The sequence below is a fragment of the Mus caroli genome, chromosome 1 (genome assembly GCF_900094665.2).
Source record: "Mus caroli chromosome 1, CAROLI_EIJ_v1.1, whole genome shotgun sequence".
Taxonomy (NCBI): Eukaryota; Metazoa; Chordata; class Mammalia; order Rodentia; family Muridae; genus Mus; species Mus caroli.
Window position 1 is genome coordinate 62,073,780 of NC_034570.1, and position 16,675 is coordinate 62,090,454.

A 16,675-nucleotide genomic window follows, 5' to 3' on the forward strand; every position below is an offset into this window, starting at 1 on the left:
CTTCAAATGTCTTTTCATCATTGATATTTTCAAATTCACTTGAGAAAATTTTCCTACCTGAGATATCAAAACAATGTACACATAATCATTTGACTAACAAATATAGGGACAACCTAACTCTTTTAATTAAGAAATAAAACTCTCTTATGAATAATTGAGAGCTTGAAAAAGAGCTACCATGAGTCAAAGCTGTGTTTTACACTTCATTATAAATTGTGAAATGGTTATTAATAAGAATTAATTTATTCACTTTCCTCACAACATTTGCTTCATCAATTGTTGTTTCAGCAAACACTTTATCACAAGACGAAAATTCTCTGATGATGGTCTACAAGGTGCATAATCAAAGCAAGATCCACCAATGATACATTATTTACTAAGATGACATTTCATAGGAAGGCTCTATTAAAAAGCAATCTAGAAAACTTAGGAAGTTTTAATTTATAACCACAAAACATCATGTGTTCATATATCTGAATAGCTAAAACAGTTTCTGCATTGATATGCACTGTACATAGACTGCTTTGAAACAAGGGGATACAAGCCCGAGGAATTTACCTTCCAGATAACACACAAGCACGATATAAACTTACACCAAAGCCTCAGGCTGGCATTCATGAACATTCTGTATTAAATGCCAAAGTATAATCACTGGACCATTCCAATATAGTAATGAAACGAGAGCTCTCAAGAGCACCTGGTACTGCTTATCACAATAATACAAGTGAAAAGGCACAGTGCCACATCCTACAGGGAAAGGCTTTTCTACTGTTTACCACCACTCTGGCTCTGGAATCATTAATGCAACACCTGCAGTGTGCAATGTCTTTAAAATCAAGCTTTGTTCTCCCCTCTCTATGCTGATGACAGACAAGAAAGGGCCCTCAGTTTGGCTGCCAAGGCTCTTCCTTGGATACTTAACATGTGTCCCCTCTCTATTCTTTGTTTGATCCCCTTTAACCATATATAGTTTTGTTTCACTATAGAATCATATCAGACATGTTAAGCCTCTTAGAATTCTTATGACTCAAGCAACAACTAGCTATAGCATTAGTGTTCTATTTTTTATTCTGCTTATTAGACAAAGTCTCAGTAATTAAAATTTTCAATTTTAATATGTATTTGGTGGAACAAAATAAATTTCTGACCTGTATTTTTAGAATATTTTAGAGATAGATTAAAGTGTGCTCATTCTCAAAGATAAAAGTGCATTGTTTCTCATTTTAGATAAAATTAAATAGAATTATGATTTATGAATGAGTGTATTATCACTCATAAAATTACCTATCAAAAGAACAAAAAATTATATCAAGGATGTAATATAAAATATAATTTAAAAATGTCAATGAAGCTATGAATGTTGCTTTTTTAAATAAAAATAACCTCTTCAAAAACATAAAACATTCATACTATCACATAAAGAGATTTTAATGTGCTTTTCTTAATTTTAAATACAGAATAATATAAGTTTTTTAGCACAGCAAAATGAAAAATATTTAAATGCATAGATTCTTCTGATATAACCTTGAAATTGATATATTCAAGAACAAGCTTTCTTCACTCATTGAACTCAATACTAAAGCAGTAAGCCTAGAAGGTAGGGAAACAATATTCAATTTCTTAAAGCATGTTCTTATTCATGCTTTCCAAAACAGTCACTTCACTTATAAATTATATCAGAAATGCAGGACTGATTAAACTGGCACAAACTAATTCTGTTTAATCAATAGACAACCTCATTGGTAGAATGCCTGGTAGAATGGCACAGCACTTTTTCAACTAATAAAGAACAAGACATAATAAAATCTAGTGTTAAATATTCAATGTGAGTGAGTCTGATTCAGACATTAAGAAGAAAGAGAGAACCTAGACATACAAAGCAGTCAGTGTCCTTTGGTCCTGAGCAGCCTCCAGCACATTCTCGATGACAGCAGTCACTAACGTAGGGTCCATAGCACCTGCCATCACACTGTTCAGCACACACAGTTCTGGTCACTGTAGAAGACAGAGATGAGGCCTTAACCAAAGCCATCCACTGACAGAATTAAATTTTTAATAACAATACATGTTCTTGGATAACATTTTATTTCAAATAGTAATGACTAAATCAGAAAAAAATTTAATTAATTAAGTCTATAATTAGGAGTACAAAGTTTTATATGTGTGTATAACTATATATAACTATATATGTATATATATAATATGCATATTATATATAATTATTTGGGGTTCAGCAATAATTTAATGAGCAGTGAAGTGACTAAAGCAAAGCAAAATACTTTCTTAGGAAGACAGTGCTCTCAAATTTAACACTCATTCATGATAAAAGTCTTGGAAAGATCAGGAATTTGCGGCCCATACCTAAACATGATAAAAGCAATATTCTATATACAGACAGTCAGTTAGACCAGCACCATTTACTGAAAATGCTTTCTTTTTTCCATTGTATATTTTTGGCGTCTTTGTCAAAGATCAAGTGACGTAAGTGTGTGGTTTTATTTCTGGGTCTTCAGTTCTATCCCATTGATCAACATGTCTGTCTCTTTATCAATACCATGCAGTTTTTATCACTATTGCTCTGTAGTAAAGCTTGAGGTTGAAGATGGTTATTCCCCCAGCTGTTCTCTTATCATTAAAAATTGTTTTCACTATTCTGGGGTTTTTGCTTTTCCAGATGAATTTGAGAATTCCTTTTTCCATGTCTTTGAAGAATTGTGTTGGGATTATGATGGGGATCAGATCTGATGGGCAAAGAAAAATGGAAGATCCATGTGCAATTTCTTGGAGGGGGCTGTTAGGCAACATTTCATTAATTGAAATGTTCTATGTTCATTGGTCTATGTTCAATCATAGATGATGCACTTAACCCTCAAGAGACTGAAGGCCCTAGGGAGTTTAGAGGTCAGATGGAGTGGAGGATGGGGGTCATCTGTGTGGAGACAGGGTGTGGTGGGGTGTAGGTGTGGGATGTGGAGCAGTTGGAGGGTAGGAAGGAAAGAACAGGAAATGGAATATGGAGTGTAAAAAATTAATTACAACGAAAATTTTATATATATATATATATATATATATAAAGTTTTCTCTGATGAGAAAATCCTCCTTTTCTCACCAGGCATGTCTCCAAACTGAACTGCTCTACTTTTTTTTTCTTATGAAGAAGATAAAGTTCATACAGAACTCCAAGTATCAGAAGCCTAGTCTCATTTCTAAGCTCCACTATGCTGTATTTCATGTTCTGAATTCAAAGATAGGACTAGAATGACTACTTGCCTAACAGGATTGGAGACAAACCAGAGACATGGGATAAGGTGCCTAACAGAGTGAGTGTTAGGAATGCTGTGCAACTACTTTTCCTGATGCTATTGTGTTCAACACAATATTTGTGCTGTCCATGTTAACTTATTATTCCTGAGCAAATGGAGAGTGTGCTGACTTTCCTAAAGCTCTGAATTACTTATCTTCAGTCAACAGTACACTGCATTTAGCACGTAGTACACAATAGCACACAGCAACACCCTAGTTGAGTGAGGTATCAGGATTTGCCAAGCTAAAGAAAGCATCTTCTACATGCAAACACAGTTCTTGAAAAGATAAAGTGATGTAGAAGTCTAACAACATATCTCTTTTAGAAGAGTAAACAGGCAATTATCAAATAACCACAGTTTACAATTAGTACTTATATTTAGATTGCTTAAATTTAGAAATTCCATTGCTGATTTTTACTGATGCTGTCAGTTTACTTGGATCTGTTTCCATGTGATATGACAATTACCATTAGATTAAGTATAATGCTGAAATATGAAGCCTATCACATCACTCTGTGTATAGTAAAATAAATGCAAGTTTCAAATACAAGGTAAAGTAGGTAGGCTTCATAATCTGTAATAAGTTTATTTTAGAAAATATAGCCATATAATATTTTTATCATAAATATATAGAAGATTTTGATTTCTTGGCAGTGGTAGGGATTGACAGAGGTTCAACAAATAAGATGTTCAACAAATGTTCTGCACTCTACACCACTCCTAATCCAGAGACTTTAAAAAAATTCTAAAATTTAAATAGCATTGTGAATTTTCAATTTGAGTTACATTCCAAAATTATTAAGTTCTTATATTAGCATTCTGACATGCATCCTAGTGTCTGTGTACCTTGAAATGTTTTCTTGAAGCTCATTTCTCAGTGATGCCTACATCTAGTTAATACCTATATTTAATCTTTTCCAAACACCTGATTCCTAAAAATTTACCTATATTTTTCCTATTCCTTGTCCCTATCCTTGGCATTTTTGCTTTCCTTCTTACTTAGGCTAACATTTTCACATGCTTTCCATATTACAGTTGTGTCATATAACACCATTTAACAAGCTTTGCACTTATCTCTTACATTTCTTGGTGTGTGGTCAAGTCCAAATTTTAGAACTATAATTGGCACTCACACACACACACACACACACACACACACACACACACACACACACACATATATATACACATACATACATATACATACACACACATATATATGTATATTGCATACCATAAATATATGCTGCCTAATTCATTATAGCTTCTAAATCTGTATTATTGTGTACTATGCTAATGCTATTCCTTATAAAATTTAACTAAATCCTACATTTACTTATATGTACAAATTTGTACATATTTCAGGGTACATAGTGCAAAATATTTTCATACATAGTTTTATAAAGATTGTATCCAAATATATATTTGTGCTCACAGATATAAGAAAGCTATTCCAGTAGACTGAAAATAACTAATTAAAATAGCAGACATATGTTACATATGCTAAATAAACAAATTACTACATTTCAAATAAGCATAGTGAAAGGGCATCCCATTACTTTGTTTCTAGGTAACAAGCATTGCTCAGCTTGAAATCAGCAGCACAGAGCTCAGAACAAACATATTTTATAAGCTACACCATATTTAACTTATGTTATAAGCAACACAATAATTAATTCTAGACATATACATCTATAGGTTAATTTTTTATTTATAACTGTCTTGATTTATGATATTACACAAAATGCTTCAGTTTCTTTTTATTTACTTTCACCTTCCCTGCCATTTGGGAATAACTGTAGAAAACATTAAACCTATAAGATTACTAACTCATAATCTATTTAAATATTATTTATTATTTACATTAAAATTTTATACTCAGAAGGCAGTGTTTATATATGAAAAGAACATTCTAAAATTTGTAAACTTTATAACAATTATTATTCTATGAAACTCTTAAGCATATGTCTTAAACTATTACCTTACCTACAATACATAAATTTTAAATTTTTTGAAGTCACAATATCTGACATATAATGGTCAAGTATAGCATATTTCTAGGGCATTTGGGATTTCTAGTGGTCCATTCCATCTTAGCAGAATGTAGAGAAGTCTCAATCTTTATCCAAACATGTATCTTTTAACAAAATCTGCTTCTGCCTAGGGAAATCCTCCAGGAGCTGCTGGACCTGCACAGGACCCTTGGGAACAAACTATCACACTCTACATTAAAAATTCATTCAGAGACACTGAACAAGTGTTAAGAAATGGAATTAGGGACCAATTTAGAACCAAAGCAAAAGGAATTCTACAACGTACAGGCATCCTCAGATCCCTGCTTATCTCTGCTTCAGGGTATCTTCAATCTACTAGAAGAAGATGCAAAAAAGGAAATTTATTCTAAACAGGAGGATATGCTCATTTTATCTAGACAATGGAGGAGTTGAAGGAAACATTGCAGTCCAAGGAAGATGTAACTGATGCAACTGTACAGACAGATCAGGAAAGGAAAAGGGCATTGAAGTGAAATGTTTGGGAGCTACAGCAAAAATGCTGGAGGAAATGCAAAAGAAATGAGCAGTTGATAAAAGAGGAAGGCAAGACTTACCAGAAGCAAGTGAAACAGATGACTGAGAAGATGGAGAAGGAACAGGCCCAGATAAAAGAGGAGCAAGAGAAGAGCATTGAATACCAGCATCAGAATCAGCCTTACTCAATGAAGGATTCCAAAAGGAGAGCAAAAGGCTTCAAGACGAGGCAAATGACTCCACAAACAAAAACAAAACATGAGTTCTTTAGAAGTTAAGAGTTGAAAATAAAAGTACTATCTTCTATTCTTAGTCAAATCACTTAAAGTCACTTAAGTCATCCTGACTTTTGCAGGCAAATGGATGGAACTAAAAAAATATCCTGAGTGAGGTAACTCAGACCCAAAAGATTTGCATGTATTCACTAATTAGTGGATATTAGCCAAAGAAAATGTACAAAATACCCAAGATACAGTCCACAGAATTCACAAAGGTCAACAGGCTAAAGGGCCTAAGTGATGATGCCTCAGTCACAGTTGGGAGGGAGAAGAAAGCAACCCCAACGGGGGTGGGGGTGGGGGCAGGGAGGAACCTGGGAGGGAAAGGGGACACAATCTGGCATTGAGTGGGGGCAAAATAACTGAAGCCCCGAGGGCCAGCAAAAAAGAATGGAAATAGGCAACCTCGGGAGGTAGGAGGTTCAGGGGACTCTCAAGAAGGTTCCAGAGACTTGGGAGGAGAGAAACTCGCAGGACTCATGAAACACCTTACAGTGGGAAGAGGAAGCTTGTAGAGCCCGTCTCCAGCAGAAAGACAGGGCATCATAAGGAGTGATAGGCAACCCTATCTTGAGGGATCTCTGACATCTCTGACACATAATTTTTCCTGTCTGAAAGAATTACAGGGATGGAAATGGAGAAGAGCTTGAGGGAAAGAAGGTCCAGTGACAGGCTCAAAGTGGGATCCAGCTCAAGGGGAGGTCCGAAGACCTGACACTATTACTGAAGCTATGAAGCACTCACAAAATGGGATCTATCATGACTTCCCTCTGAAAGACCCAACAAGAAGCTGAAAGAGTCAGATAAAGTTATTTGCACCCAACCAATGGACAGAAGCTGCTCACCCCTGTTATTGAATTAGGGAAAAGCTGGAAGAAGTTGAGGAGGAGGGTGACCCTATAGGAGGACCAGCAGTCTCAATTAACTTGGACCCCTGAGATCTCTCAGACACTGAATCACCAACCAGGCAGCATACACCAGCCGATATGATGCCCCTAACACATATACAGCAGAGAATTGCCAGGTCTGGGTTCAGTCAGAGAAGATGCACCTCAAGAGACTGGAGGCCCCAGGGAGTTTAGAGGTCTGGTGGGGTGGGGGATGGGGTGGAGACATCCTTGTGGAGACCAGTGTTGTGAAGGAGATATGGGATGTGGAACAGTCATAGAGTGGACCAGGAGGGGAATTAAATCTGGAGTATAGAATAAATATATATATGAAATAATAATAAAAAAGTAATAAAGAAATCAAAAGTACTTTAATGATTTATCTATAACTTCAAAGTTATTCTACTCTTTTCCAATTATTAGTGGCTGAACTTGAAATCCTGTTGATTTTATCCAATCAGAATAAAAAAATAATAATGTAATAATGAATTAATGCATTTTAAAAGAATAAAAACTTATTCTACAACTGATATTTATGAAAGTTATCTTCAATATGAAAAATAACACTTTTTGTTACCAAGAATTTTATATTCCTTAAATATCAATGAAAATCTAGCGAACACACACTATATTTTACTAGCTTCTGTGTTTGTCTGATAAATAAGAAACCACAAAGAATGAATGTAACAAGTAAATTTTCTAAACAGACAGCTTTCAGAGACTATTCTTCCTATTGTTTCCTGGGGCTTGTTTTTCGGGAGAAAGCATCCCCTTGGATGTGTCAAAGCTGATACAGGATGGGGTGAAGACCAGCATATAATTAATATATTTATTTAATGATTTTTGTTGATTATTCAGTATTAGTTACTTAATATTGGTAATGTCAAAACTTACTGATAATTTTTATTTATTTATTTATTTATTTATTTATTTATTTATTTATTATTGGTTTTTCGAAACAGGGTTTCTCTGTATAGCTCTGGCTGTCCTGGTTACTGATAATTGTAATGATGTAGACACACAAAATAATCAGTGCCTGAAATCAATAACTCAACTTTTAACTTTGTTCATTTCCACCTTTATTTATTTATTCATATAATACATTAGATTGGCCCCTATAAGTAGGTTCTCTGAGTTGCTTCACCAAGTCCACTAAAATACTTGAGAGGAGATGTAACTAGCTCTTGAAGTGTTGGCATGCCATTAAATGTAATTAAATTAAATAGTAAAATATTGGAAGTTAAATTACTTTTCATATGAATCATAGTAACTAGAACCTTAGAATGGGGAGTCATTCAAGAACACAGGCAATGGAATCAGATATGCAAATTTGATTGACAGGGAAGCTATTGAGAAAAAAGCACTCCTAACAGTTACCATATCTGTTAGAAGATGTATTTTATCAGTATCTCCCCAATAAAAACAAAAATTGAATTACTATTCTAAATACATTGCTAACCATTATTATGACCAAATTGTTACCGTGGAATAAGTTTACTTTATTTCAAAGTGACAGGCAGGTTACAGATCAAATATTTACTGTTGAGTTCTCTCAGGAGTAGCAAAAATCATTACACTGGTAAGAAAAAAATCTGTTTATAAAATAAGAAAATTAAGGATACATTTGTGGAGCATTTTTTTTAAATCCCACTATAATTCATATGACACTATCCTGGTTTTCTTTATTTATATCTTCCCCTCTTCCCTTTTTCACTGCCTTCTAATTGCATTTAATTTTTATATGTAATCTCTGTTAATGGAATAAAGATAGTCTACCAGAAATTTGAAATTGAACATAGCAATTATTGTGTGACTGAAAATTTTGATTCAGTTACTTTCAGCATGTCACAATGTTCATTTTTCACAGTCTTGCAACTAGTGTCTCTATCTAATGGTCCATAAACCTTATTTTTATAGGTGGATATACAGTAAGGAAAGTGTGTATATAATGTCTGTTAATCATCTAATTCATTTAATCACATATATGAGATTATATGACTGGTAATGCTTTAGGAATCTTAGAGGTAAAATAGGTTCACTTTGAAGGAAGTTCTAGAGGATGACTTAAAAGTACAAACAACTATGTGTCACAAAATAGAATTGTGAAAATTTGTCTAGGCTTTTCAAATGGATATGATTCTCCTTCCAACAAAATTTGTTAATAGCTTCTCTAAATGAACAATCTGGATGTATCATAAGGTATATACACCTAAAGTGTAAGAAGCATGGTCTATTGCTCTATAGGTTTTGCTGAAATTGACATTCTGAGTCAGTTAATAAAAGCATGTTCAGATTTCTACAGGTACTAATCAGGGTTGACCTTTGTCCCAGTCTAGTCTCTGGTGACCTATGAACTGTGGCATGATAATATTGTTAGATGTATCTCAGAGGAAAGGAATCTTGTTGAGTCTATTCTTCATAATCCCCTGTTTTATTCATTTACTTAATGCGGACTGCTTCACCTATTTTTTAAAGACATACTCAGTGATTCATTGAGAGAATTTAATGTTGATTTTACACTGCACTCTTAGCCCTAAGGTATATTCTCTATCATTAGGAGACTATTAACATTTACAAAGTTTGTGAGTCAAGAATCAAAGAAAAACATTATTATATTATAATAATTATAAAAGAAGACTAGCAATGATTATGAATTATTTTACATACCAACCACAGAGCTGTTGACAGAGTTTTCAGGACATAAAGAAGAATATGAAAATGAATAAAAATGGTAGCTAAGTTTCATGTGTTCATATGTATGTATGTGTCTGTTTTATGTGTGTATAAGCTCATATGTGTGCACAAGTGTGTCTGTGTGTGTATGCAAATGTATGTGTGTGTGTGTGTGCCAGTGTGCTTGTGTCTATGTGTATGTGTGTGTGCTGGTGTCAGGGTATTCATATCTGTATGAACTCCAGAGATCAATGCCCAGGTGTCTTCCTCAGCTACCATTTATCTTTTTGGGGGGTATAGACACTTTGTTAGATCCTGATTCTGAAACTCACCAATTTATCTAGATTGTCAAACTAGGAACACCATACCCCTTGCCAGATCATCCTGTCCCCACATGGCCAGAATTAGAACACTAGGTGTCTATTGTAGTACTTGGGTCTTAATGTACTTTCTGGGGATCAAGTCTTTATGATTGATTGCAAGGCATGCATTCTATCAACCAAGCCATCTCTGGAGCCTGTGCTTTTGTTAAAATTATCATTTCAATTTATTAAAGGCTGCAACCTCAAGAATTCGTCACAAAGCAGAATATGGTGCTGAGCGTGTTGATGCATACCATTATGTTCAGCACTCAAAATGCAGAAGCAGCAGCACCTGGTTTACTGACAGCCCAAGTTGCATAACAATATTCTCTTTAAAAACTTAAAGAAAAAACAAAGGTGTACGCAGCCGTTTGATGTAATTTGACTTATGGAATGTCACATACATGTATATACTGCCTTGATGTAAAGACAAACAAATTTGACACACCCTTTCAAAATTATCAGGAGAGAATGAAGACGAGCTTTCTCCTAATTAATACACATCTGCATTACTCCTTAGTTTAGGATGCAAGATTTCAAAGAAATTCTCCATGTGAAAGACAGAAGTTCACAGCAGATCAGGTATGAAGAAACCATGCATCCTTTATCACTTATTGATGGGGAAAATGAATCAAATAGATATAAATGCTTATGAACAAATGAGGGCAAATAGTCAGACATCACTGGGGAAGCCAGTACCTTTTGCTGGTATGCAAAAGCTTCTGTTTTGATAAGGATAAAACCCTCAACACTGAATGAACTGTGAGTTCATAAATTGATACATAAATCACAAACAGCCATTCATCAAACCCTACACATTTATAGGTATATGACTATGCAGTTCTTTGTAGAGAAATATGACTTATAGAGTGAGGTAAATTTTTAGATAGTTACATATTTTGAACTGTCTATTGATTATAATTGCCCCTAATGTAATTTCAATATCCACTAAGGTAAAACTACTAAATAAATGGTAAAACATGACTCACAAAACTGTGACAGAATAAGAGAGTGAGAGGTTGTTCTTCTTGTGGTGAAATAAGATGTAATCATAAATTATAAGTTAAACAAAATCAAATGACAGAAAAATAGAAATGATTAGGCCAATTCTAATAAATTAAGAAAGAGTATAACAATATTTGTATATAAGTATATGTACAAATATACACACATAGATGTCATACTGTTTGCTATTAATTATTTTAATAAAAATAAAGGAGGGAAATTTCCCTCACAGATAGTGAGATTGTTACAATTTACTACGGATCCTTGGGTATTATTTAAATAGTTTGTACAGAAATATAAAATCTGTAAAGATATAACCTATGTATTTCAGAGAGCAAATTAATTATCCCAGTGTCACAGATGAAGACATTAACATTTAAAACTATTTAACTAGGTTGTCTCAGGTCACATAGTGAGTTATTATCAAACTAGGTCTTTAAATTATTTTCTAAATTCTTATACATTCTTGGATTGGTAGACATTAAGTTTGAAGCCACAAACAATATGTGTCTAAAGGGAAGGAAGTGTCAAGGGGACTTAGAAGAGTGAGGAAGATGGCTCCAGAAACTATTTTATTTATTAGATATTTTCTTCATTTACATTTCAAATGCTATCCCAAAAGTTCCCTATACCCTCTCCTTGCCTTACTCCCCTACCCACTGAGTCCCACTTCTTGGCCCTGGTGTTCCCCTGTGCTGGGGCATATAAAGTTTGCAAGACCAAGGGGCCTCTTTTCCCAATAATGACCAACTAGGCCATCTTCTGCTACATATGCAGCTAGAGACATGAGCTCTAAGGGTACTGGTTAGTTCATATTGTTGTTCCACCTATAGGGTTGCAGACCCCTTCAGTTCCTTGGGTATTTTCTCTAGCTCCTCCATTGGGCGCCCTGTGTTCCATCCAATAGATGACTGTGAGCATCCACTTCTGTATTTGCCAGGCACTGGAATAGCCTCACACGAGACAGCTATATCAGGGTCCTTTCAGCAAAATCTTGCTGGCATATGCAATAGTGTCTGGGTTTGGTAGCTGATTATGGGATGGATCCCCAGGTGGTGTAGTCTCTGGATGGTCCATCCTTTCATCTTAACTACAAACTTTTTCTCTGTAACTCCTTCCATGGGTATTTTTTTAAAATGCAATACCGTGTACCTAAAATAATCTCAGATATTTCTGTTTTCACTCCTGAAAACCAGCCCATTCCTATACCACATGAATTAACAATATTGAGAGTGATCATAATGAAAACTAAGATATCACTTCAATTCTCTCCACATCTGTTGCTAAAGCTTTTATCTAGCAGGCACAGACATGCATGCACATACATATAAACATATATGACCTCATACCATCTAACATAGAAGCAGTTTCAAATTGAAACTTTTATAGAGGAGGCAAGGGAACCTATTTGGAGCTAATATATAAATTTACATTTCAGTAATAGCAACAATGGATAGTGAGTATAAGACTCACATTACACATGTATGGCTTAAGTATTTAATAAAGAATGCTTTTAAAATATAGCATGTTTTTTCTAATATAATCTACTTCATACATTTTTACTGCTATCCAGGGTTCACTGGAGTAACTAGACAGTCTGTTAACAAGCCCCAACAGGGATGCCATCTCTGGTCTCAGTGAGAGAGGATTCACCTAAGATGGCAGAGACTTGATGTGCCTAGGTTGGACGATACCTGGATGTGAGGGTCATGTCCTCTTTCTCAGTTGAAGAGGAGGGAATCAGTATGGAGGAGGACATGGAGGGGACAGCACTAGGGATGTAAATAAATAAACTAGCTAATTAATTAATTAAAAAAAAGAAAAACAATTCTCAGCTCAGTGCACATAAATCAGATCAGGAAAATGTAAAACACAGCCTGAGTTCTCCTTGTATGCCTATTCTACAGCAAAGTGCGCTTCTAATTACTTCACAATCATAAATCCACTGGTGATAACTTGTCCAAATTAGGATCACTGGGACCAGAAAATCTATTGGACCACAGTGTCTGTTACTATTTTTCTCACCATAAACATCATTTTATCATGTCATTTATTTGCTGTACTTTTTTGTTAGAACACTAGGACATCAGGCAAATGGACAGAAGATACAAAACCAAAAGTAGCTCAACGGAACTCATGACTTCAAAAACAATTGTCAAATTCCATGGCATGATCTCATCTCCCGTTTCATTTCAGAATATCCACAGGAAAAGCAAAATTTCATATATGGTACTTCTGCCTCACAATCCCTTAGCATGACACCCAGCAAGATCTCCCAACAAGACTGCGTTTTCATCTGTACCATAGTTCAGATAAAGGTTCATGCTCCTCCTTCAATCTGTGAAGAATGTCATGATAATATAACTAGTAGCAATTTGTTGCCATGTTCGTCAAGTAAATTATTGACTCACTGTTTAACATGTTAAATGTGTGTAAGTAATTACTACACTGTAATGTCTTCCATAATTTTACAATGTCTCCAGAAACTATACATTCAAAAAGGGGAAAATAGAAAATAATTGAAATCAATAAGAGGGCTTATAGGTGTACAAAGTTATTAGTAAATACAAGAGTTTTAATTAAAGATGCTGGCTCCTAACAAAGGTTTGCTGTTCCCTTGATTGATCAGGAGTGCTGGCTCAGCTCTTTTCCTCTCCACATTAACTCCCACATGCTTTTCTCAGTTCTAATTAGAAGTTTAGCATATTGGCTCCTTCCTTTAAAATAATATTGTTCTACAAAGACTTTAACACCACCATACTATGATAAATTCTATGTTTATGCATGTATACAAGTATAATTAGTTTATTATCCTCACAATTTGACATTTGAGTCTCACAATTTACAATGTGATGTTCATGGAGAAAGAGATACAACTTAATTTTGAGTGGTTACTTTTTCTTGACTATATTTTGGGGAAAACCTTTGAGTAATCAATATTTAATAAAATTAAATACTTCATTTGATTCTGTCATGGGTATATTTAAAAACAAATATGAGAAGTCATACTTCCAACACTTTCCTTCCTTATGAAAGAATGGAACAAACGGGCTATTTTCTTTTCCTGTTTTAAACAATGTTTCAATACGTTGCAACTGTAAAAGTGATTTTCACATTTCTAAACATAATAAAATATGCAGAGACTTGTTAACTTTCAATTTACTTAAGATAAACTATAAGGTCTTCATAGAAGCAATAAATAATATAAAATGTTGTTTGAAAAAAGTGTTTATAAATGTATTAAATATCACATTAAGAATTTTCTATAGCATATTGACTTTTTATCTAAAAGATGAAATGGAAGTGGAAGTTTTCAGTCTTAAAATAATGTCTTAGCTTAAATTAATTTAATGACAAATGAGCAAAAGTACCCTGTCTGTTTAGTCCAGCAGCTAAAATACATTTTCTCTTCCCTTTTTATATTGTAATACTTTAATTCAGGAGAGAAACACATTTTTCTTTCTATTGCTAAATACACATATTTTCTATTTTGTTTCTAGGTAAGAAACGACATTTGAAAAACAACTTAGAAGATGTAAAATTGAGTATCAGAGGTTATCTCCTTAAAAATATTCTAATTATCCAATCTGCAACTGAAGACAATTATGACTACTTTCATGCAAAATGGATGCGTAGGTTGAGAAAATCAAATGGTAATATTTTAATGTGTGCATTTTTCTCTTTCCTAACACAAAATTCAGTGTCTAAGTGAGCTGAAGTTGGGTCTGGTAGGACAAAAGGCAAGTGTAAAATGAAGTCGCCACACTTCCTGATAGTAAGAGCCCAGAGAGAGCTGGCCTGAATCTGAGACTAGAGATAACAACGGACATGCAGTATCTATTTAAAATGTGGTAAGTGCACTCCATATATCTTGCAGGGACAGAGATAGTGTTGTTCCTTTTATCATTATTATATATTTCTTAAAGCTTAGTCTCCTTCACACCTACACCTATACAACTCAGACCTCAGAACTCAGTTCTTGTGAATAGACAGAGCTGTCATTCTTCCTGGCAAGCTTACTAAATAATACTTCTATAAGCTTCAGACTTCACATAGAAGATAAGTTTGTCTCCCCTGACACGACTACATTAATCCACTGAATCAATTTACTTAAGCTGTGCTGTGGAGCAAGGCAGGCGCGATTTAACTGAGCTTAAAAAGTACTTTCAAGTTGGAGTTACTCTTCCACATGTAAGGCATCTCTCAGTATCCCAGCCTAAGATCTGTTTGACCCTTTGCAGTGATGCGAGAAATGTTCTTGTTAGGTTTCTAGGGTCAGCGTGCTCTAGCATTAAAAAAGGATTTAAGGAGCATGAATTCAAGTTGTTCAGAAAATCAGGCTCTTGGGTAAACCAGAGCAAAGCACTTAGTAAGACTGTACAAGCATCATTTACTTACATTAATATTTATAAAATCCCTTAGCAGAGCTAAGATTTCTTAAAATATTTTGTTTAGAAACAAGTCTTCTATTCTAATAGAGAATGTTTATAAGATACCTACTGGTTCTGGTTTATAATCTGAACATCAGGAAATGCTACTGAGGACATACTTAAATTACTCAATGTGCCTTCAAAGCAACTCTGACTCATAAGCCAGTGCATACAATAACTAGTATAGTGGAACTGAAAACACATATAATTCTAAACTCTTGGAAATATAAATAATAATTCCTGAAAACTGAACAAATAATACTTTGTGTATAATCAGATGCCAATAAATTTTCCCTGGACTTCCATTTTGTGAACTCTAAGTTGAACACAGCAGAAGTTTCCCACTGTTTTGGAAACCCCGAAGCTTTACTCTCAAGGAAGCCATGATATGCTGACATCTTTTCTCCCCCTGTGGCTCCATATATAGACATTGTCAGCTCTCATCACTCCCCTGCTTCATCTCAACCAACAACTTGATCATCACTGTGAATGTCTCCCAGAGCTGAGCCATTTGTCTTACTGTGACTTCTCACCATTTAGCTACACAGGGCAACCTCTAGACATACCAACCAGGAGGCACAACCAAAGGAGTAAGTTAGTGGAAAGGAGAAGGAATGAAATATTATCCTAACTCCAATTTCCTGAATTGAGATGAAGGAAACTGGAATGGTTGTCTTTCCTTTCCTAATACTTTGAAAATCTGGAAAAAAAATCCAGAATAGATATAAAGGAATGTTTGATTAAAAAGAAAGAAAAGAAAATAGAAAAAAAATACCTCTAGGAAAGCTCTCCCCAAAAGTAATGTACTTCAGCCATAAGTAAAGAAGTAATTTGTAAACTAAGACTACATCTTACACATATTATGGTCAAACAGTTAAGTAGACTATTATCAAAAGCATCAACAAATATTGTGAATTCTGTGAAATTCATTGTAAGTCGTATTAGTTCACAGAGGAAACACAGAGGAAAATCTAAGGGGAGACAAGAATTCTGGGTTGTCTGTAATTCACCTCTGTGAAAGCTCAGAGGGATTTCTCATCCCCACAGAATCTTCCACGAAGCCTAATTATCACTGAAATGTGAAATTATTATTTTGGTTTAATTTTTAATTACATATTTTCCTCAATTACATTTCCAATGCTATCCCAAAAGTCCCCCATAGCGCCCCCCACTTCCCTACCCACCCATTCCCATTCTTTTGGCCCTG

At 34.6% G+C, this 16,675-nt stretch overlaps 1 protein-coding gene across 6 annotated transcripts in view; it reads right to left on the reverse strand.

The window, feature by feature from the left end:
* Erbb4 (erb-b2 receptor tyrosine kinase 4) overlaps positions 1-16,675 on the reverse strand; it is a 1,013,423-nt gene that overhangs the window by 296,252 nt on the left and 700,496 nt on the right. For all 6 annotated transcript variants that reach the window (XM_021186126.2, XM_021185960.2, XM_021186207.2 and 3 more), the window contains exon 6: positions 1,877-1,995. In XM_021186126.2, coding sequence (XP_021041785.1) covers positions 1,877-1,995 — 119 coding nt within the window. The remainder of the gene's footprint in view (positions 1-1,876; positions 1,996-16,675) is intronic.